Source organism: Vanacampus margaritifer, chromosome 2 (genome assembly GCF_051991255.1).
Source record: "Vanacampus margaritifer isolate UIUO_Vmar chromosome 2, RoL_Vmar_1.0, whole genome shotgun sequence".
Lineage (NCBI taxonomy): Eukaryota > Metazoa > Chordata > Actinopteri > Syngnathiformes > Syngnathidae > Vanacampus > Vanacampus margaritifer.
The window spans coordinates 33,397,559-33,418,790 of NC_135433.1; the positions used below are offsets into that span (position 1 = coordinate 33,397,559).

The 21,232-nt window shown below is 41.3% G+C and overlaps 2 protein-coding genes and 3 non-coding genes across 8 annotated transcripts; 4 read left to right on the plus strand and 1 right to left on the minus strand.

The window, feature by feature from the left end:
- Nucleotides 1-1,725: 1,725 nt before the first annotated feature.
- On the plus strand, nucleotides 1,726-9,174 carry eif4a2 (eukaryotic translation initiation factor 4A2). Its single transcript, XM_077556454.1, has 11 exons — nucleotides 1,726-1,848; nucleotides 3,351-3,396; nucleotides 3,470-3,602; nucleotides 4,080-4,219; nucleotides 4,615-4,783; nucleotides 4,863-4,972; nucleotides 5,096-5,239; nucleotides 5,562-5,699; nucleotides 7,650-7,739; nucleotides 8,241-8,320; nucleotides 8,401-9,174. The coding sequence occupies exons 1-11, from the start codon at nucleotides 1,820-1,822 to the stop codon at nucleotides 8,543-8,545; spliced, it is 1,224 nt and encodes a 407-aa protein (XP_077412580.1). The 5' UTR covers nucleotides 1,726-1,819; the 3' UTR covers nucleotides 8,546-9,174.
- LOC144047478 (small nucleolar RNA SNORD2) lies at nucleotides 3,645-3,716 on the plus strand. The gene has a single exon (XR_013293047.1). It is a non-coding gene; the product is annotated as a small nucleolar RNA SNORD2 (small nucleolar RNA).
- On the plus strand, nucleotides 4,462-4,532 carry LOC144047479 (small nucleolar RNA SNORD2). The gene has a single exon (XR_013293048.1). It is a non-coding gene; the product is annotated as a small nucleolar RNA SNORD2 (small nucleolar RNA).
- Nucleotides 5,277-5,461, plus strand: LOC144047477 (small nucleolar RNA SNORA81). The gene has a single exon (XR_013293046.1). It is a non-coding gene; the product is annotated as a small nucleolar RNA SNORA81 (small nucleolar RNA).
- A 3,397-nt stretch (nucleotides 9,175-12,571) lies between the features above and the next one.
- On the minus strand, nucleotides 12,572-21,021 carry LOC144043173 (lactosylceramide 1,3-N-acetyl-beta-D-glucosaminyltransferase A-like). 4 transcript variants are annotated; one of them, XM_077556456.1, is made up of 3 exons: nucleotides 20,778-21,021; nucleotides 18,309-18,446; nucleotides 12,572-15,455 (listed from the first exon to the last, which is right to left on the minus strand). In XM_077556456.1, exon 3 carries the CDS (start codon nucleotides 15,320-15,322, stop codon nucleotides 14,192-14,194), a length of 1,131 nt encoding a protein of 376 aa, XP_077412582.1. In that variant the 5' UTR covers nucleotides 15,323-15,455; nucleotides 18,309-18,446; nucleotides 20,778-21,021; the 3' UTR covers nucleotides 12,572-14,191. The 4 variants fall into 4 exon arrangements, with proteins under 4 accessions (XP_077412582.1, XP_077412584.1, XP_077412581.1 ...); XM_077556458.1 differs by lacking the exon at nucleotides 20,778-21,021 and adding an exon at nucleotides 19,107-19,274 and having other exon boundaries at nucleotides 12,572-15,452; XM_077556455.1 differs by lacking the exon at nucleotides 20,778-21,021 and adding an exon at nucleotides 19,107-19,274.
- Nucleotides 21,022-21,232: the final 211 nt, after the last annotated feature.

Consider the following 21,232-nt stretch of genomic DNA (forward strand, 5'->3'; position numbering starts at 1 on the left):
TTGCTCTCCGGCCGGTGGCCCCTGCGGGGCCCGGGGGTCGTCCTTTGGCGCGGCCGCGGCCTGGGGGGCCCTGAGGTGTTGCGCTTGCTCTGTCCTGGCGGAGGTCGACGGCTCCCCTCTTTGGTGGAGATTTTCATGCATGCTAGATCCACCACACCAGCATCTATCGAGACTCAGACACAATTTGTTTCTCCCTCAGGTCATTGATTCGGTGGAGGCTGGTGTCTGTGGATCTCACTCTGCTTCGTCTGTCCTTTCTACCTTTCCTCAGTTTCTCCTTTGGGCCCTTGAGGTTTCCCTGATTTGTTGGAGTTGGGATGTCTTTGGGGTTGGTGAAGGTTAGTGGCCCGGTGGGTGGTGTCTGGTCGGTGCTGGGCTTCGCTTTTCTTTCTTTTCTTTGGTCCCCCTTTGGGTCTCCTGGCGGCCCCACGACTCTGGCTGGATTTTGAAGTGTTCGGTTTAGGTGAACGGTATGGGAATTCTTATTTATTTTTATTTTTTTTCGCACGCACGCACGCACGCACACACACACGCACGCACACACGCACAAACACACATACAAAAAAAAAAAAAAAAAAAAGGGAGAACAATGATGATGACATTTCAAATGATCAATACTGAGATCTCCCAAAAAAGAAAAAAAAAAAAAAAAAAAAAAAAAAAAAAAAAAATGAATTATTCATAAATAGTAGCATAATAATTGTCAGGTAAAGCATGACACTTGGTTGCTTGCTTTTTTGTAGTCTTGTAATATCGTTAGTAAAGATTTGGAAAGACGTTGGATTAAATAAATCAGGGAGCTTGATAATAATTATACGGGTGTGGTGGTTATTACCAAGTAAAGCAGGCTGTTCAAGCCTAACCAAGCTTTCTTGCATGAAGTTATAATGCATTCTCAGATGACAGGCGAAATGTCTTGACAACCAGAGTAGTCCAGTTGCGATCGATTTTTGCCCTGAGAAAGAATGACTTGGATGAATGAGAATATCTACAAACACAAGCGAATCTGTATCATATACAGGTATGTGTGGTGTTAAGTTCTCCATGTGTGGCAGTCCCTTTCCACTGTGGTAAATGTGTGACCCATGCCACCTACCACCAGTGAAAGCATAATTATAAATAGCACCCTGCATTGATTGTCCCTGTAATTTCATGCCAGTTTGAGCATGTTGTAAATTCACTGGCCACTAGGTATAATAACTTCAAAAGAGAACTTGAACGAGAAGAGCGCGAAAATCAAACAAACGAAAAACATGTAAACTAGTTGTTAATTCACGGTTTAAATAAACGCAATTTCAGAATGATTTGTTTTTAGGTAGTCACAATGGACCATTGAAAACTACAGTAATAATTATATTACATGATTAATACCTCTATGTAAGACTTCTGGCTCCTCTTCCTAATGTTAAAAACAAATTGATCGTTTTTTTTCTCCCCATAATACAATGCATATTTGCACTTAAACCACTCCTTTGGCTCAATGACAACTCTGTTACACAACTTCGACAGGCAGATGTTTGTCCTCTCCCGGGCACTGTAGCTGCCGCAGCACTATTTATTACTGCAAAATCCTTCCGCAAAAAAATATAGTAATATATGATTTAGTTTTTTTACGTATAGATTTAGACACTATTTCAACTAACTGAAAGGTGCTTTATTTTAATATGATGTGGTGAAAAAAATATACACACAATATAAACAATATTCTCGACGGTAGCGAGTATTGAGTTCAAACGGCAAAAGTAGTTCGGCCGCATAAAGGCAGTTGACGTCGCCATCAGCGATCTTTCCAGTCGCATGCTGAGCTTGGATACGTATCATGTCTAACGATTCTGCTGATTACAACAGGTAATAAAAAAATCACACTGCGTATTGTTGCAACGCGTGGGTTAAAAGTGTATGCAAGTCATTATTTGCTCTAAATTTTGTCGTCTAACTGAATAGTAGCCTAGGCCCCGAGGCCAACGCGGCTATCGGGATGGGGTAGCTAACGGTTTGCTGGTATACGTTCACGGCGAGTCCATCTTCACTCTTTTTGAAATTTGACGATAATCTATTATTTAGAAATCTTGTGTACGTAATGCAATCGATGCTTTAGGTTTAAATGTAAACGTGACGGACCACTTTAAAGATGACCGCAGTAGTACAGTACAGGCCCAAATGAACGATATGTTGCCTCTGTGATCGAACCATGGGCTCCATGTTGAGATTTTCCTCAAAGAACGAATACAGGTTGTGGCGCGATTCGACCCCAAAGTCCAAACAAGAACCCGGGTCCGAAACCTGCTCTGTTACATAAGCGGCACTTTTTTGGGACTGTAATCAGTCGAGCCCGGCTTGTGACATGAATATAACTGGAGTCATTTTTGGCCAAGGTCAACCTTATCGTAGCACACAAAATGGTTACAATCATGTTTCTCCTCGAATTTTGTTTCAAGTTAATGGTCACCCAACACGACTGCGCCATAACTGAAGTCCTCACCGCACCACGTGGTCGCACCACGTGGTTGCGGGGTCTCAGATAGTCATTTGGGGGCCCATGGCTAACCCCTGAGGCCCTCCACATCTGTGCCCTGTATAAAAAAAATTGAATAGTGTTTTTTTTTATCAAACGTTTTGAATGTGTAATCATACTTTAAATGAAATGTACTCAGCCATAGTCTTAACCATCCTTGAGGATTAGCTAACAATACCACTAGTAGTTTTTACAACCAAACTTTCAAAATTGTAAAGAAAGACCTATATATCTGAATGCAACATTTTTTTAATTCTAATTTAATGGAACTGATGTACATATTCATTCTATTCTAATTTCTAGTTCCTCATTGTACAATAGCCACAAGAGGGTGTGGCGAGTATCGATACCTTGAAATAAGGCTTTTATAGGCCCATTAGATACCCGTTATTGGTACTCGTCCATCTCTAAAATTATTGCTTTAAATAGTCAAACTTGATTAATTTGAGATGTTTGGGGGTGTGCCCCTTTAAATTGCACAGTTGCGTTTCGACTTGCTTTGTTCTTGCATGTGTCTAGTTTTACCAAATAAATGTGCCAACATACCTCAGGTTCCAAAGCGCCTCTGTTTAAAGAAGTGCTGCCAAAAAGCATTACCCTTAACTACAATTCTCTATCGACCCAACCGGTTGAGGCAGATGGCTGCCTGAGTCTCAGACCTGTTTAAGGTTTCTTCCTTAGAGGGAGATTTTCCACTTTCTTCCGATGCTTGCTCATGCAGGGTTTGTTTGGGGTCTTGATGTGTGAGCCGATTGCTTAAGGGCCTTGAGGTGACTTCTTTTATGAATTAGCGCAATATAAATGAAATTGAATTGATTAATTTTTGTCTTAACAGCGACCATGTGGGGCCAGAAGGAATGGAGCCAGATGGCGTCATCGAGGTACTAGCACTTTGCAACCAATTAATGCTGCAAAGTGCCAACAGATTGGTACTCATTTGAGTTTTGTTTGCAGAGCAATTGGAATGACATTACGGACAACTTTGATGACATGAACCTGAAGGAGACGCTTCTCCGAGGAATTTATGCATATGGTTTTGAGAAGCCTTCGGCCATTCAACAGAGGGCTATAATCCCTTGCATTAAAGGTACAGTAATGTATTAAAACCACAATGAACTGTAGTGTATTTGAGTGAAATGATGCTTTACCATCTTTCGGGACTTACCCAATAATGGGGATATATTTTTCTCACTGATCACTCGACGTGTAGTCAACTTTTCCCAACCTTTATTGAGCCACCGTACATACTTTACATTGGAAAAATCTTATGGCACGCCACCAAACAAAAAAAGAGTTTATGACATCGCTGCATGGTGGAATCACATCTCCAAAATCATTTTCATGGGGAATTTTTTTTCCAAATGCCTTTGTAAACATGCTAACCTTGATCATACCTTAAATCAAGGGTCATCAGCATGGTCTCCATGGGCTTGCTACAGACAGCAACGCTATACTAAAATGATCATGGTGCAGTGGTTGGAGAATTGGTGACTTACAGTGACAAATGACTGCTTGTATGGTTTGTGATATTGCCCTAAATAATTCCGTGCCCTTTTGCCATCAGGCTATGATGTCATTGCCCAAGCCCAGTCAGGCACTGGCAAGACGGCCACATTTGCCATCTCTATCTTGCAGCAGCTGGACATAGAGCAGAAGGAGAGTCAGGCTCTGGTGTTGGCTCCCACTAGAGAGCTGGCTCAGCAGGTATGCTGTTCCTGAGGTCATGACTCATGAATACCTCAGCAGTGTCTCAGGCCTAGGCAGCACACTGAGGAGACTATTCAGATCCAAAAGGTACCGTTTATGAAAGACTCGTGTGATTTCTGCAAATTTGAAATTTATCCCCCTAAGATTTGGTGTAGTCTCAGTCCATGACTGCACTGGTCTAAAAGGTGATCTGGCTTAACTTCCTCTGTCATCTTGGGAATTTGTTGGTGTGAATAACTGGGTGATATGATGGCATCCATCTTTCGGGACTGACTCTTCGTGTTGAGAGCTCATGACACACTGATCACTCTCCAGTTTGTCTAAATGTGCTGCCGTTTGGTCTGTGCGACACTTGAGCTGGTGTGTTTGTCTTCTGCTCCCCTGCATTTTAGATCCAGAAGGTCATTCTGGCTCTTGGCGACTACATGGGGGCAACCTGCCACGCCTGTATTGGGGGGACCAACCTCCGCAGCGAGATCCAGAAGCTTCAGGCTGAATCCCCGCACATAGTTGTGGGCACACCTGGCCGCGTGTATGACATGCTCAACAGGAGACATCTGTGTGAGTGTGACACTTTATTTTAATGATGAAATTCATCAAAGCTGTGAGCAAATGTACTCAAAGCTGCATTCCCATACAGCTTCGAAATGGATCAAGATGTTTGTTCTGGATGAAGCTGATGAGATGTTGAGTCGAGGTTTCAAAGATCAGATCTATGAGATCTTCCAGAAACTGAGTACAAACATTCAGGTCGGCCTGCTTTATAAGATGTTTGCTAGAATTGCATTTGGTTTCACTGTGCAAGTGGTGCTCTCTTTTAATTGCCAGCGCGGTTTGCTAAGATGCACTTGGTGTTTCCAATGCTTTTTCTAGGTTGTCCTGCTCTCTGCCACCATGCCGACAGATGTGCTGGAGGTGACAAAGAAGTTCATGCGGGACCCCATACGCATCTTGGTGAAGAAGGAGGAGCTTACCCTTGAGGGTATTAAGCAGTTCTACATAAACGTGGAGCGGGAGGTAGGTCTGTTCAGAGTGGTGTTAGTTTTGAAACGTGTCTTCTCTCTAAAAGCACCCTGCTCAAACTGCAGAAGCCGAGCCTCCCAAGGCTCGGCCGATGCGGGTGTGTAAGCACGGGTACACCAGGGAAGGAGATTAAAGCCACGGCTTCGGAAATGAGGCGTGGAGGGACCTCTTTCTTAATGTCCACTGTCCATTGTCTCGAGATGCTGTGCTACATGGCTTTTCCATCAAAGACGTCATTGGGATTGAATTTGTTGAAGTACCTGTATGCCACTATTTTTGTGTGTGTGATGTGGTTTTTTGTGTGTGTCTGACTCAGGAGTGGAAGCTGGACACCCTGTGTGACCTCTACGAGACTCTGACCATCACACAGGCTGTGATCTTCCTCAACACTAGAAGAAAAGTGGACTGGCTGACTGAGAAGATGCATGGAAGAGACTTCACAGTTTCTGCTCTGGTATGATTTAATGACTCTTTATTACATGGGTGGGCAAAGTACAGCCCGTTACGTTCTTTAACCCAGCTGACAGCATTTAGAATTGGGTGCAAAAATATAGGACCACTGACACAATTTTTTTTGTCTCTGTGGCTCTAAACACCGTCACAATGAATTTGATATGAACATGAATGCAAACTGTAGTAATGATTTATGTTAATACCTCAAGTAAAACACATTTTCATTTCAATTGTGGTGGTGTTAAGAGCCAAATTTTCCCCTCCTTTTTTCTAATGAATGTTTGTTTATATAAATTTTACATTGAATGTTTGTTCATTATAATTATGAATAAGAGCTTACTAATCATTTTCTAAAATTGGTTTCATGATATAAATATAACTACACCTGCACTGTTTGGTCTGCTTTAAATGGATCGGACCTCTTATGCAGGTGTGAATACATACATATACTAGTGCGGATCAAACAACCGGACCCGAGACCCACTTTTTGAGGTGGTCTCGAGCTTGATCTACTTGCAAACTGTCTTGTTGCAGTTCGCTTCAAGTGTGACTACAAATTACTGCCAAAGTGCTCCAACTGCAGGACACGTGTACCTTTTTGGGCTTGACAAGCCACCCTGGCCAAGCATTGTGGGTGGGGGGATAAAATGCCCCGTAGTGAATGTTTTACTACATACTTTCATACGTAATCGTCCATATTCTGTTGTGGGTCGGGGCACGCGGCGCACAGTCTCCTTCGGCTTACTGCGCGCAATCGACAAGTGTCCGAAAATTAGAAAGTGTAGCGGAACCTGCATTGAATGAGCTGCTCTTGGTGCTTACAATCTTTTTACAAATTTGCACATACGAAGTTCTACTGTATGTTTTACTTTCATTTCCAGGTTTGTGATTTGCGTGCGTCCCATGTCAGTTCTGTCCAATGGGAGCACAGATTGTCACACGTGCCGATGTGCTTACAGAATATATAGTTCACTTGCAAAAAGTACAGTGTGAATGCGAACTTCACCAAAGGGTGGGTGGGGGTTGGGGGTGGTGTCTGCTTTTGGTCGGACCAAAGGACTTTTATGGTTTGAGTACACCCCAAAATATACTCCATTTATATTTCGTAATAGGTTACGTCGTTATGCTTAACTCATTCACTTCCAGCTATTTTCACTGAAGCAATTCCCTTCACTCCCAGCTGTTTTACTGGATTTTGATTGATTTTGCAAGGTCCCACAGCACATTGTTTTCTATTATATAAAAACATGGACCCTACCAAAAGAAAGATTAGTCTCTTCTTTCATCAGGAAAAAAATGTATATTTGTTTCCGATTTGGAATTAACATTAGAATATAGCTAAGTTTCAATATTCATAAATCTATTTGTAAATGAGCAATTTTTTTTTCTCAAACTTGGCCCTGTTGATCTCTTTTGCTTTGCTGCCCCATGCTGGCCGTTTGTGTAATAACTACAATTTCTTCAACCTTTCTTTGCAGTTGAGGCTGCATCAAAGCCTTCTGTATGCGCTAGCACAGTGGTGGGCAAACTTGGTCCTCAAGGGCCGGCATCCTGCAGGTTTTGGAGGTTTCCCTGCTGCTATGCAACTGATTCCAATCAACAGGGTCGTTGCCAAGCTTATGCAGAGCTTGCTGATGAGCTGATCATATATCAGCTGTGTTGGAGAAGGGAAACATCCAAAAACCTGCAGGACTCCGGCCCTCGAGGACCGAGTGTGCCCACCCATGCTCTAGCATTAAAAAAAAAACAAAAAAACAAATACGTCTTTAGGTCACTTAAAGCATTTTCAATATAATGTATTATTTGTTTTTTGGAGCAAATGCGTTAATAATGAATGAGAAAAAAATAATTTATAAAATAAAGCGCGTTTTAAATTTTCTTCATGCACTAATTTTTTTCTAAAAATAGATTTTTTGTAGCCACATTAACTGAACAGGATTTCTCTCTACAGCATGGTGATATGGACCAGAAGGAGCGTGATGTCATTATGAGGGAGTTTAGGTCTGGCTCAAGCAGAGTGTTGATCACTACTGATCTACTGGTTAGTATCAAATAGAGCAATGGTTTGATAACTTTTATTCAGCCATGGCCCATTTTACTCTAGCGAAAGTTATGGTTCTTTGTGTAGCAATAGCAACAGTTGGCTACACAGGCCAATTGTGCCTTCTGCCATCTAGTGGAAGAGCATGCAGTTGTTCTGCCTGTAAGGATGCCCACTGGTTCATAGGAAGTAAAAGTAATAACATTTTTGGAACAATTTTAAGTCAATTGAATATACACATGTGGTTGGGCTTCCTTTTAAATAGTGGTTATTGTTTATAATTATACAAACCCCAAAAGTTTCCCAAAATCCTGTGAATGTCCTTCAATGACTAGGCAGTGTGAACTTTTGGGAGATCAGCGCTCGTGCTCCACAATGGCTTCCTCTATCGTAGGAATCTGTTACTTTTACACGAGTGACATTAAAGTATATCGAGTAACCCTCAAATGTCATGATATATTAAAAAGGAAAGGAAGACTGATTTGCCAATTGCTCTCCCAGGCTCGTGGAATCGATGTGCAACAAGTGTCCCTGGTTATCAATTATGACCTTCCTACAAACAGAGAGAACTACATTCACAGGTAAGTTGAATTGTGGGTAAGAGTTGAACCGTCTCCTGATGTGAAGCCTGACTCAATATATCCCCCTCCCTCCTCCTTAGAATTGGCCGTGGTGGGCGCTTTGGCAGAAAGGGAGTTGCCATTAACTTTGTCACCGAAGAGGACAAGAGAATTCTGCGTGACATCGAGACGTTTTACAATACCACGGTGGAGGAGATGCCCATGAACGTGGCAGACCTCATTTGAGCCTTTGGGTTTTCCTTTATAAAACGCAGTGATAGTTGACTGTACACTTGCATTGTGCTTATTATTCCACGGGAGGAAAAAATGCATTGATGCTAAACCTTGGATCTGAATATTTTTGCGAGGTTATTTTTATGGTAGTCCCTCTTGGACAGTTGTAGACTTCGAACCTCCATGGTTTTGGCTGGTTGGAGCTACAAAGCCATGGGGTCTGTTATCGTGGTCCTTTTCAGGCATTTCTTTCCATGTTCTATTATGCCTATATATGATGTGCTCCACCATTTAGTAACCTACTTGTGGACTAAAAAATATAAGTGCTGTCTAAAGTCTGCAAATTCTGTTATGCTAACATGTGCAATGTGTTGTGGGGCTGCTTACTAGAGGCACTTGTCACAGTATTTTATATATATGTAAATGTAGATTTGTTTTTGCTTTTTTTGTGACTGTTTATTTAAATGTATCATTTTCATCCAACTTGCTATCTTGATTTCTCAGTGTGGCCATAGTTTGCTGGTGTTTTACTCACAATAGAGTATATAACCATTTACAAACGTGCACACCTCCCCCTGCACTACTTTTCACATCTCTCAAATTGTAAGAATGTCTTAATAAATGATTTGCTGTAAATGCTACCATGTTGTACTTGAGATTATAACTCACTAGCCACCAATGATGTGTTTGTGACCACTTTTTCGGTAATGAAATGCAAAGAATAATTGGTTCCAAAGTGATAACTGATATTACATTTTCTTGCCACATACATTCTGCATAACTATTGTAACGAAGATAAATGTACGAACTGTCTACTCTACTTTGCAGGGGCAGGAAATCATAATGAACAAAAAGATGCTAGTCAGTAGCCACACTTTTATTAAGTCAAATTTTATGGCAATGACCCAAGTCGTTTAAATCTGAAACGTACATACAACCTTATAGGTTGCCCATTAAAAATACTACAGGGTAAGAGGTGCTTTCGGCAGGCAATTGTTTCAGGTGCAGTTATTGTGGGTCCTTCGTAGCTTGAATGACTTCACGGTAGTGCGAGCGGGAACAGGCGTGATAAAGATCTTTTGAGTACTGTACAGTAAAACCGTGGTCCCCAACCTTTTTTTCACCACGGACCGGTTCATACATGTCCACAACTTTGGCGGACCGGCAACCCAGTGGGTGCTTGGCTGTTCGTCGGCTGATTAATAATACAACAAACGCAAGTCCACTACCATAAGGGTAACAAAACGCGACTGAGATAATTAGCATCTTGACATGTGTCAAGAGTCCGTCATAAGCAGAGAGAATCTGGTCACTTTTCAAAATAAAATATTTTTAAGCCTCGGCTAATCAATTAACCGGAAGTACAGTAAGTTTTTTTTATTCTTTCAACTGTGCAGCCCGGTCCAAAGGTGTCCGCGGCCCGGTGGTTGGGGACCGCTGCAGTAAAAGATGGTTATTTAAATAACGGGGCTACCGGTTTACTAGCGACGTGATGAAAGTTCATCTTTCCCCGGAGTATGTGCCAATGAGCAGTAAAAGTTAATTCCGCCATTTTGTGTGTGTACAGTTAAGGTGGCGAAGTTATCATACCTACCTGTTAAATTAGCATGCTATGCCAACTTAATTTCGCAACATTTAAGTTATATGTGGTAGCATGTTTCCTGGTTAATGTAATGGGTTAATTGTGCTTTATGTAGCTAGTAATAGACTGACTTTAAGTTTCTTTAAAATCAAATATTCAGTAAACTTGCCAGGTTTAAGCAATAGCCATCAGATAAAACAAATCACGTATATGGCAGCAAATGTTAAGCTCAAGGACCACATTTAGTTCTGAAAACTGACGGGCTAAACCATTTGGAAATTAAGTTCAAATTAGGCTGATGCATTTTAATTTTATTTACAATTAGACATTCTTCCGTGTTTCTTTCTTTGATACACACAAAACACGCTTATAGGTTTATCTGACCCACCTTGTTTAATTACTTGAGTTTTTCTTTTAAAATTGTGTGTACAGTATTGACTATTCCGAACAACCGGGTATTTCTACTATTTCCACAGCGCAATGCTTCATTCTCATGGCGTGTTGTATTGCATACAAACCAGGCATATTGTTATAGTAGTCAAACATTTTCAAATCAAAATAAATAATCCTCACAAATCAAATTACGATTCAAAAGTCCAATGATTTTCAAAGAGCGGAGAGTGGTGTTTCACCGGGGGGAAATGCTGCATTCGAGGACAGTGATGTTTATTTATCTAACTCGGATCGTGTCAGTTCCGACCTCAAAGTGCTTGAGGCAAATGTAAACACAAGACATATGTACACATGACATAATGTGATTTGGAATGACTGCGTTAACCGTTAACCACAACAACAAAGAATTGATGAAATGAGACATCTTTGTTTACATTTGCCTCAAACACTTTTGAGGGCGGGCTGGAAGTGAGTGATGAATCCGGATTCAAACCCTCCTCGAACATTGTAATTGTGGTAATCAATTTATGATGCCCCCATAAATTGATAACCGTAATAAAAAAATAAACGCAAAATTAATGCTACATATATTACAGAGCTCTTAATGACAATCCTTTACGTTGTATGTATGTGGGATTATCTATAGATAGAATGTGACACCCTCTAGGGAGTTTTCAGTAGTGTAAACACTAACAGTGACCACTTACACAATCAAATAAAACCCGATAATCTGCTTTTTAATAAAGACAAGGCCAGTTTTGTTTGAGATGGAATTATTTTTATGGCAACACACCTGTTTAACTGTAATGTGTCATGATAATGCGCAATATTATATTTAGGTTGTTAGGAATCCTTTTAAAGTTTTTAATGGACATAATAGAAAAGTCGGTTTAATTTTTAGTTGTTTTTCTCAGTTCACAAACTGCTGCCATTATCAGTCACCTTCAACATTTTCCTTCTCTGTGTGGAATTTTACACCAAGCCACACCGATATTTGTGGACTCATTAGTTTGTTGATCCTTTGGATTCATAACCAGATCACAAAGCACTCAAGTCATTTCGGCTTTGCATTGTTGTGTAACCCAGTCAGTAGTTTTAAAAAGTCATTTTATTTGACTTAAGTCAAGAAACAGCATCTGTATTCAGGAGAATAAAAAGGTAATTAAGTACTCAAATTGTCAGTTCAACACCTCCCCCAGTATTTTTTGCAGGCAGTATGAGAGATTTAGAAACATCTGAAGTGAAACGGATGCGGTTAATTGCCCAATTTTTCTCACTTCTGTTGTTATTTCAAAATAACACTTTTAATTATTTATTTTCCCAACGATTGTTTACTTTAATCCCTTACATTTGAACACGTGTATCTCACTTTCTACTCCTTACTTTGTTATAATAGGCCCATTGCCCTTTTCATCCTCTGCAAATAATATAATGAATTAAAAAAGACATAATCTTGAGGATGCTTATTTATTTTTATTTCATATTTTGCAATGTGCTTGTGCTCATGTACCCCTGGTTAGAAATCACTGTCTATGAGTGTCGCAATTTTTGGTTTCAATACTTTGTTACAGCACTAATGGAGCTACAGGAGTGATTCATGGCCAATGCATTGTCTTGTGCCAGCCTAAAAACCAGCGTCTAATTTTACAAACCATCATTAGTGAATTTAAGCTTATTTTTTGTCAGTTCACAACATTAACAAAGCTATGGGTGCACATTGTTTTGATAGTGTAAAAGATTTCTTCCCTATTTAAAAACATTTTCTTGTGCCAAGTTATCAGAACAGACATAATTATCAGTAAAAATAAATTCAAACCATTCATCAGCGTTCTCCTGTGAAATTAAGGGAAATGCTGTTATTCTGTTGTCAGTCACTTGTGCTCTTTTAGTCTATATGCTATGGCCAACAGGGGGCAATATACTCCAGGCATATGAACACAAGCAAAGTAGAGTTTTACAACTAATGCCTGGTTCACACAGCAAGATGTCGGCCGACTTGAGGCTGTGAGATGACAGGAGTAACACTTTTGAACGGCACAATTAACACACCACACACGAACCGATTTCATTCATGATTCAAGATTGCTTATTAAGCAATTTGTGTAGAAATACATAGGAAATTGTTGCAGCATTACACTGTGTACCCGCAATCCCACAATCAAACATGTAAAAGACATTAAAGGCATTAAACAGTAGGGCTGGGTTACGAATCAGATTTCCAATATCGATTCAATTCAATTTAGAAGGCCCCGATTCGATTCACGATTCACATTTATTTTCGATTCAGTTAAGGATTTCATGCAGTACTATTTTTATATGGAAGACATTCTCAGAAGTACCAAAGCTGTAAATAGTAGAAACTTCTTGCTCTTACTTGGTGCATCAGTATGAAGAAAAAAAGAAGAATATTTACATTTAAAATTGAATTCAATGCAGTTACATTAATCATGTATGTTTTATTGAGCATGACCTGATCAAAACAATAAATAATAATTGTCATTGATTACAAACACAGCACAACGTAAATGAAGTGGCAACAACACTGGGCTTTTTTTGTAAAATCAATTTTCCAGTGACACGAGAAGGCACATTAATTTATGTTGAGGGGCGTATTAAAAGCATCGATTCATGGTTTTATGAAATCCATATTGATAATAATATAATTGATATGAAAAGGAATATCGATTCAATATCGATATATCGATTTTTTAAAACCCAGCCCTATTATACAGTGCAGTGCACGTTGAAGTTAGTTAATAAATATAGGAATCTCTCTCCATGTGTGTGTAGAAAGCCAGTGTCTATGTGTTGGTAACATTAGGTAGCGGCAGTGGGGGCGGGGCTAGCGACAGTAGGGGACAAGGGGTGATAATGAGTCATTGATTAGCCAGGCCGCTGAGGGGGAAAAGCTCTGTCTGAATGTTTCCTGGTTAGAAGTCTCGCAAAACTTATTAAGATTAAATGTGACTTCCGAGTAAACAAACACGGAGGACCAGTCACGATACTTCCTGGTTTGTTTTTAGCAATAAAAAAGCGGCCTAAAAAGAAAAAGCATTGTTTAAAGAGTGTAAATAGTGCAAGCACGGACTTTCGACTGTGTCATGGCTGTTTTGATTTTGTGTTCTCCACCGTCTTCTTCGCCGCCTCACTTTCTGATTGGCTGAAAGTCACCGTCAACCGGCTGCACGGTGGTTTGTCTTCGGGGCACACCGTGCACGGTGCGAAGTCGGGCCAAAACAATCCAACATTGAATATTCCCGATTTCAGGTCGGAGTGGCCCAAATGTCCTTCCGAGCGGCTGATATCGGGCTGTGTCATGATTATCTGTTAAGATTATTGTTTGCATGTCGGCGCGTCCTTACGATTGTCGGGAGGGGAAATTTGTGGCTAAAATCCGGCTAATTCTCCTGCCGTGTGAGCCAGGCTTAAGTGATTGAGGAAGTTGCAGTCACATTTTTCACAGGGAAAGAATATACGCCTATGTTGTTTATTTTGGTAACACAAAATGTGATTCTCACTTCAACTGGCAGTGGCATTAGACAGCGCTCATATCTTAAATTTTTGCTCACAAGTCAAAGCAAAAAATTGGCCGAGCAATGGCTCATATCACAAAAAGCTCCTTAGTCCCGTCACTTGTAAGTCAAGGTAGCACTGTATTATTCTCAAATGATCCTCGTACCATCTCAATAAAAAGCGGCTATGCAAGGATAGCCGTTGAGATGGTAACGACAAAGCAGAGATATCTTCACGGCTGTGCAGTACAGCTTGCCTAAGAATCCAGACGTCCTCTCTTTCACCTGTGGGTGTGTGGCCGCCTTCCACAGGCCTTGGAGGTCCTCCACGTGGCTGTGGGAGGTAATCATCTGGTTATAGATACATAGGTGGTCAGGTGCCTTACCCTCTCCTGAGAAATACAAATGCTCCTGCGGCGACACGCCAACCGCCTTGGCGCAGATGCCCATGAACACATCATCGATGTAAAGCGAGGCATTCAATGTCAGAGTGGCGTGGTAGATCTTGTTCGCCACGTCGCCGGACACTACGTAGCCCGCCCCGGGCGTGTAGTCCGGGTACGATATCCACTGGTACATCTCGAGAGGTACATAGTACTTACTGTCCTTACTACGGTTTGGCGGCGCACCCCTGTGGACCCGGCCCACCCACAAGTCAGTGACGCCCCGGTCTCTGACGTCCTGCAGATACGCCACCAAGTTGGGAATGTGAACAAAGACGTCGTCGTCGGCCGTCATGAGGAAGCGCGCGTGGGCGCAGCACCTGTGCATCCAATGGAACTGCATGATCAGCTTCAGGGTTAAGTTGTGGAAGGAATCCAAAAAGTCCTGCTGGATCAAATCGCCATGGCGATGGTCTTCCAGGATGAGCCGCTTTTGAATAATTGCGTCCGTACCATTAAAACCCTGGGGCGCTCCTAAGGCGAACACCACCTTAACCGTCACTCCCAGCGAGTCCATGATGAAGGTCTCGTTACCCCAGGTGGATCTAATGGCCTCGCGCCTGGCTGTGTTCACCGGAGACGTTTTGACAAAGAGCAGGAGGAGGACGTCCCGGCCGGCACATTTGTCCGGGTGATCCAGCAGGTTGCGGAAGTTGTTGAAGCTCCTGGCCTGCTCCCGCGTAATGGTGAGGCTCTTGTTGATGTAGCTGAAGCGGTTCACCAGCAGGCGGTACGAGTAGGACTTGAAGTGGTTCACCATGCTGTTGTCCCACCAAACCATGACCACCGACAGCACCAGACAGGTGGCTATCAGCCGGACACACTGCGTTTTACATAACCGGCGCGATCTCCAAAGCATCTTGTCACTTGGTTGGGTTAGCGAAGCGGCAAGGTGGGATACGAAGGCTCGGAGCCGTGTTGCCGTGGCGCCTCGACGAAGCACTTAGCGGGTCTTCCATTGGAGGCGCTGATGATGGGATACGCTGGGTCTGCTGGGAAACATCATCCATCACAGAAGAATTAGTTTTGCCCTCCAAGCCACTTAGCAGCCAGACATTCATCTTCATCTGAGGAAGGAGAGCATATTTACTGTGGTGACAAGACCGCAGACAAACACAAACAGAGTGCTGTTGGATATTTCATGGCTCTGTGAAAACATAAAAATAGTGGTTGGGAACGCCACTTCAGTCAGCTGAGAAATTTCAGCAGCAGGATAAGTACTGGGTGGTTGTTGTATGGATCAATGGCGGAGGCGCGTGGTTGCCACTACCCCAGAGGCCACCCCACAACCCGCTTCCCCCTGCATGCTGGATATTCAACAATACCTACTAAAGCAGATAGAAACATAATTCCAAAAGTATTTCAGAGCTTACACATGTGGCGTTGAAGACATTTAATATTTTCAATTTGATGTTTTACTGTTTTTGAGTTTACTTATAGGCATATCAATGTGATATAATCATGAGTGTTTAAAATAATACAGTGGAGTAATGATTTTGTGAACTTTATTTTATCCTCTCACCCTCAAAGCTATTGAAGATAGGAATGTGCATGATGTTATTTAGAGCCTTTTGGCATTGGAGTCTAAAAGTCTGGGGTTAGATCCTAATTGCATTTGTTCCCCCAGTCAAGAAGGGGAACTGTATGTAAATGTCTGTTTACTAATAAGATTACACCTTTGGCCAACCTGGAATCAACATGTCTGTATGTAAACGTCTGCTTACTAACAACATTACACATTTGTTCACTAGGAGATGACATGTCTGCCCTTTGTTCAATCAAGAGCCGGGAGGAGGAACCTTTTATCTTTTTTGTATAAATGAGTCGATGTTTTGTAAATTGTCACACACTTGGGGTCATCACGTTGCATTCAGATGTGGCGTCCTAACGGTGTCTTTGGAAGCTTTTAAATAAATCCTTGCAAGGAACCTTGTTCATCAGATCTCGGATACAATCATTTTGAACACGCAAAGATTACACTTAAAATAGTAATCATACAATTCCTTCAGCGTTCACACAAACCCAAGTTTATTATTATTAATTTATCTGCGGGTGTGTTTTGGGACAAACATACATGTACATGTATTCACCGACTAGCTACTTTGTATAGTTATACACATATCATAAAACTTTAAAGTTAATATTTGACCAGCTATCTGAGGCAAGCCTTCAAGTTAACAAGGCTCACATGTTTGAGGGCTTTATAGTGATGGATGATATTCGATATTAGTTGTAGTTGTTGATTTCGCTTAACTTCGTGTTGCAACCTTCTTTTTTTAAATCATTTTATCATTCTCTTTCCGGATTTGATCAAAAAAACGAGTGTTGGAACGCGGCCATCAGTGGCTGGAAACGACGCTGAGGTGTGAAACGTCGGAAGTTCGTGGCATCTAGCCCGTTGTATTCTACAATGTGTATTTGTAGTTTGTATGCACCTGTCGGGATTTTTGGGGTTGATCAGCGGGGAAAAACAAACAACAAATCACAAAATCAGATCATATGGAGCAATATGACTATTACAATAACTTATTTACTGTGTCAATTTTTTTGCAATGCACAAAGTAAGGAAAAGGGGCAAATACAATGAGTGTGATTTGTTTATAAAACGTTTATTTGTTAACAAATTAGTAAAACTTGATTTTGAGCTGCTTTCAATACATGAAATGGAAATTAAAAAATGCGTTAGTAGGAACCTTTTAAATCGGGATGAGCATTTCTCTACAAAAGACGTTTCGATACAGTTTTTGTATATGCGTGGTGTGAAACAATTCAAGGATGGTTCGATTTGAAAGTAAAACGTTTGAGTTCGACTCAGAGGGATTACAATTCGATTCGATTCGATATGGTACGGCTCATTTTGAGAGGGTGTGATGCAATGGCATTTTACATAAATTTGAATGAACTAGTCAGTACAGTAAATGTGAAATTTCCTTCTAAGATAGGTCTATCGCCAATAAAAGACGATTCAATACGTACCGCTATATTTCAAAGTAGAACGATTCGATTGGAGTCGATGCACTTGAATCTTTTAAATAAAACACAACAAAATTTTCCGGTTCAAAACTGTTTTTGTTACAATCTTAATAATGAAGCTAGAGGGCAATATGCTTCTTCTTTGGCAGATGAACAATGTTTGTGATTAAATAAAAAAAATAATACAGTACAGTGAATGCGGCACATCAAAACATTTCCTGATCAGAAAACTTGTGGTCCCAGTTTTCTCGTCTCATTGTGTTATGTGTGCATCGCTGACTAACGCATTCATAGTTTTCCGGTTTAGTCATTTTCTGCCACATCTCGTGCTGCTGGCCTCAAATCTCCAGATAAGTGAAAGCACGCTTGCGTGCAACAATAATCCCCCTTAAAAAAAAAGAGACTGTGAGGTGATCGCGGCACGAAGAGTTTGGCTGAAGTTTTTTTGGGGGGAGACATTGCTCATGTGAATGCAAAAAGCCAACACAGCAAATGTTGCCATACAAGGGAGGCCGGTGGGGTGAGTGCTGAGCAGACGAGCCCGTGAAAGCGCTGAGAGCCGTGGAAAAGCGCATGGGGACACAATGGGCGGCAACAGAACAAAGCGACGGGTGAGAATAGCCTGCTTCCTGCACTCCAACATGCGAGGGGGCACGTCATGAAGCTTTTTAAACATCACCAGTGGACGTGTTGTGCCTAATGGGGTCACTAGCTCACAGTGATGGTAATGAGACACCCAACCAACCAGCACATCAACCGTGTTTGCACTGTACCAATATCCACTTCCTAATAATAACCATGAAGACATCCACCAACAAACGTGCGCACATAAGGATGACAGTATGCTAGAGGAGAAAATAAACGGCTCTTACCTCATCCTGGCAGCCCCGTTGACCAATCCAGCAAACAGGCTTCTGCTTTCAGGCAGGCTCGACTGTTGACTGAGGGTGTCGCCGGGACCAACGATTACAACTGCATGTTGGAAAGACAGCTTCTCTTCTGGAGAACAACTTTTGAAAGAGGAATAAATTATTATGTCCTCTTTGCGTGTTCCAAAAATGAAGATAGATTTAATGTAAGAAAAATACACCTTTGCAAAAATGATTTAATAAAAAACAGAGAATCTCTGGACAAATAACAGCCTCTAATTCATCACTTAAACAGGTGGGATTCAGAGCGTCAAATGTAGCTCTTCCGCGTGCACAACGGTTTCTTATAGTTAAAAAGACCTCCTCTCTTTCATTTGTAGACAAAACATACTCTCTGGTACTTTCCGTGAGCGATGGCGAAAACAGAGTCAGGTGTGGGTGTTCAAAACAGATTCTGTTCTCAAGGACCAAATGTGTTTTCGCACAAAGCGCTGAGAAGGAACTTTTTTAGACTAAATAGTATGTCCCAGCTTAAGGTCAGCCTATACGAAGTCAACACCATCTGCTCTGCACAGGACACAAAACATTTCGACAAGGTTAATATAAAGAATTAAAATGTTAATAATGTGTAACAATGGTTAATAAAATAAAATGAAGTATTAAAAATGTTATAATATCTATCACCTTCCAAGTGTTTACGCTGCATCTAAAACAAGCGCAGGGAATGTGCACCGCACTACTCGCATACTTCCAAAGTCACCATTTGTATAAATAGAAGGCACACCATCGCTCAGCACTCACCCGAAGACTGGCTTTAAAGCGTCCCCCTTTTCCCACCAAGTCTACTCTTTCCACATCAAATTCAAGGTTGCTCATCAGTTTTCCTTCATGTCATCTGACTTGCTCTCTGTCTGTCTGTGGTGTGTTGAGTAAGCGGCCTAAATCTTGCCGGCCTCTCTCACTCTCAACTTTCGCTTCCCCATATGGGTGTGGATGGGGGTGGAGCTTTTCACTTTAATGTAGGAAGGGCAATTGACTCCAATTCAGGGGTCCTCACACGGGAGACGTTTTTCAAAGCCTGTATGACCAATTGACGTCGACCTTAATGACGTAGCCATTTAATTGTTTTCTTTTTTAGAAATAAAGTTGTAACATAATGAGAATAATGTACAAATACAAGAAACAAAAGCCCAAACAGTTTTTTTATTTTGTGATAAAAATGATTATTTTGCAAAAAACTTGCTTGAGTTCTTCCTCACTGTGCGTATAATCTTATCTCATTAGGCGAAGGTTCTCTATTGAGTCCTTGTCAACGTAGTCAAACTGGAGCAGTTTGCATTACTGAGGCAACCTGCGACAGTGAGTACAGCTCCTAAACCCACAGGTCGGTAAGGGTGTGGTCACAAGCACAAGATAAGGCTTCCATTTATCTGCTGCAGTGATTCTGCACAAGTATAGCCTGGAAACCAGACTCATTGCTTTACCAGTCAGTGAGTCTGGCCACAGTCGCTATTGTTGACATTATTAACATTTTCATTGTTTTATTTTACATTTTACCTGCTTTACATTTCATTATAGATGTGTTGATGAAGGTGTAATTATGTTGACCTGATATAACCTGTGTGAGTAATGCTTTTGACATTCTTGCTATCTTTTCTACTGTTTTCCCAGATATGAGAAAGTTCAAATGTTTCTATGTTTATCTAAGAAGTCTAGTTGCTGTTCATCAGAAATCCGGTTGTCAAAAGTTCAAGGACGATCTAGTTTACTGGGAAAATGCAAACTCATTCTGTGCCTCACGGGATGACAGAGGCGTTTCCTCATGTTTTGAATAAAGAGGCTGTGTGGGCAAAAGAAGACACACACATTAGATGACACTGGACATTAGATGATATGCAGTTGTGTGACCAGAGATCTCTGTAATAAATTCTCCTTGCAAGGACCCTCTTCACCAGAATCTCATCTTGGAATTATTTGAACACGCAAACGATTACAATAAATAATAATTCCTTCACTATGAAGCGCATTTCTGAGTAAAAAACTTGATTTTGAATGTTATGAGGAGGACAGACTTTTGTTCCTGTGCCAAACAGTGACGTTGCTCACAAACAATCTGTCACAGCAAATAAACAAATTTGGCTGAATCGTGGTCGATGGTAAGCCTTCCCAGACTCCCTTTCTGTCTTTCAAGAAATTGGTTGTAGCTATTTGCCAGGCTAGCATAAGTACTGTTCGGTTGTATTTAACTTTGAAGTTCAATATATTTGCATTTAATTAATTCGGACTACAACTAACGTTTATTTTAGTTTGATGAATCTGTTATTTTGTCGATTCATCGATTTCCATCCCTTTATTGAAAAAAAAAGGACATAATTTCAAAGTAACAATGCAGAAATCATTAATTATGATTCAGCAACTGCGGTTTAGTCTTAATATGTCGAAAAATAGGTAAAAATGCTTATTTTGACTTACTTTTGACTTTGAGCCCCTTTGTGAGCTGGCACCTTATCCTGGTGGAGGGCTTTGTGTGTCCCAATGATTCTAGGAGCTATGTCTGGGGCTTTATGCCCCTGGCAGGGTCACTTATGGCAAACAGGTCCTAGTTGAGGGGCCAGACAAAGCACGGCTCAAAAGACCCCCATGACGAATAAAATAAATGGACTGTCGTTTCCCTTGCCCGGACGCAGGGTCACCGGGGCCTCCCTCTGGAGCCAGGCCTGGAGGCGGGGCTCGTTGGCGAGCACCTACACCCATAGCAAGTCAGCTAATTTAAAAACGGAAAACAAGCCTTTGCAATGTTCTTTAATGTCTTTGATACATCAAAAGCTTTGCCTTGAAGCCGCAAGACCTTCTGCTGCTGCTGCTGGTACTCCTACGCCATTGCAGCAACAGAAGAATTGCTTCAGTTTATGTGAGGGGCTTTGTAG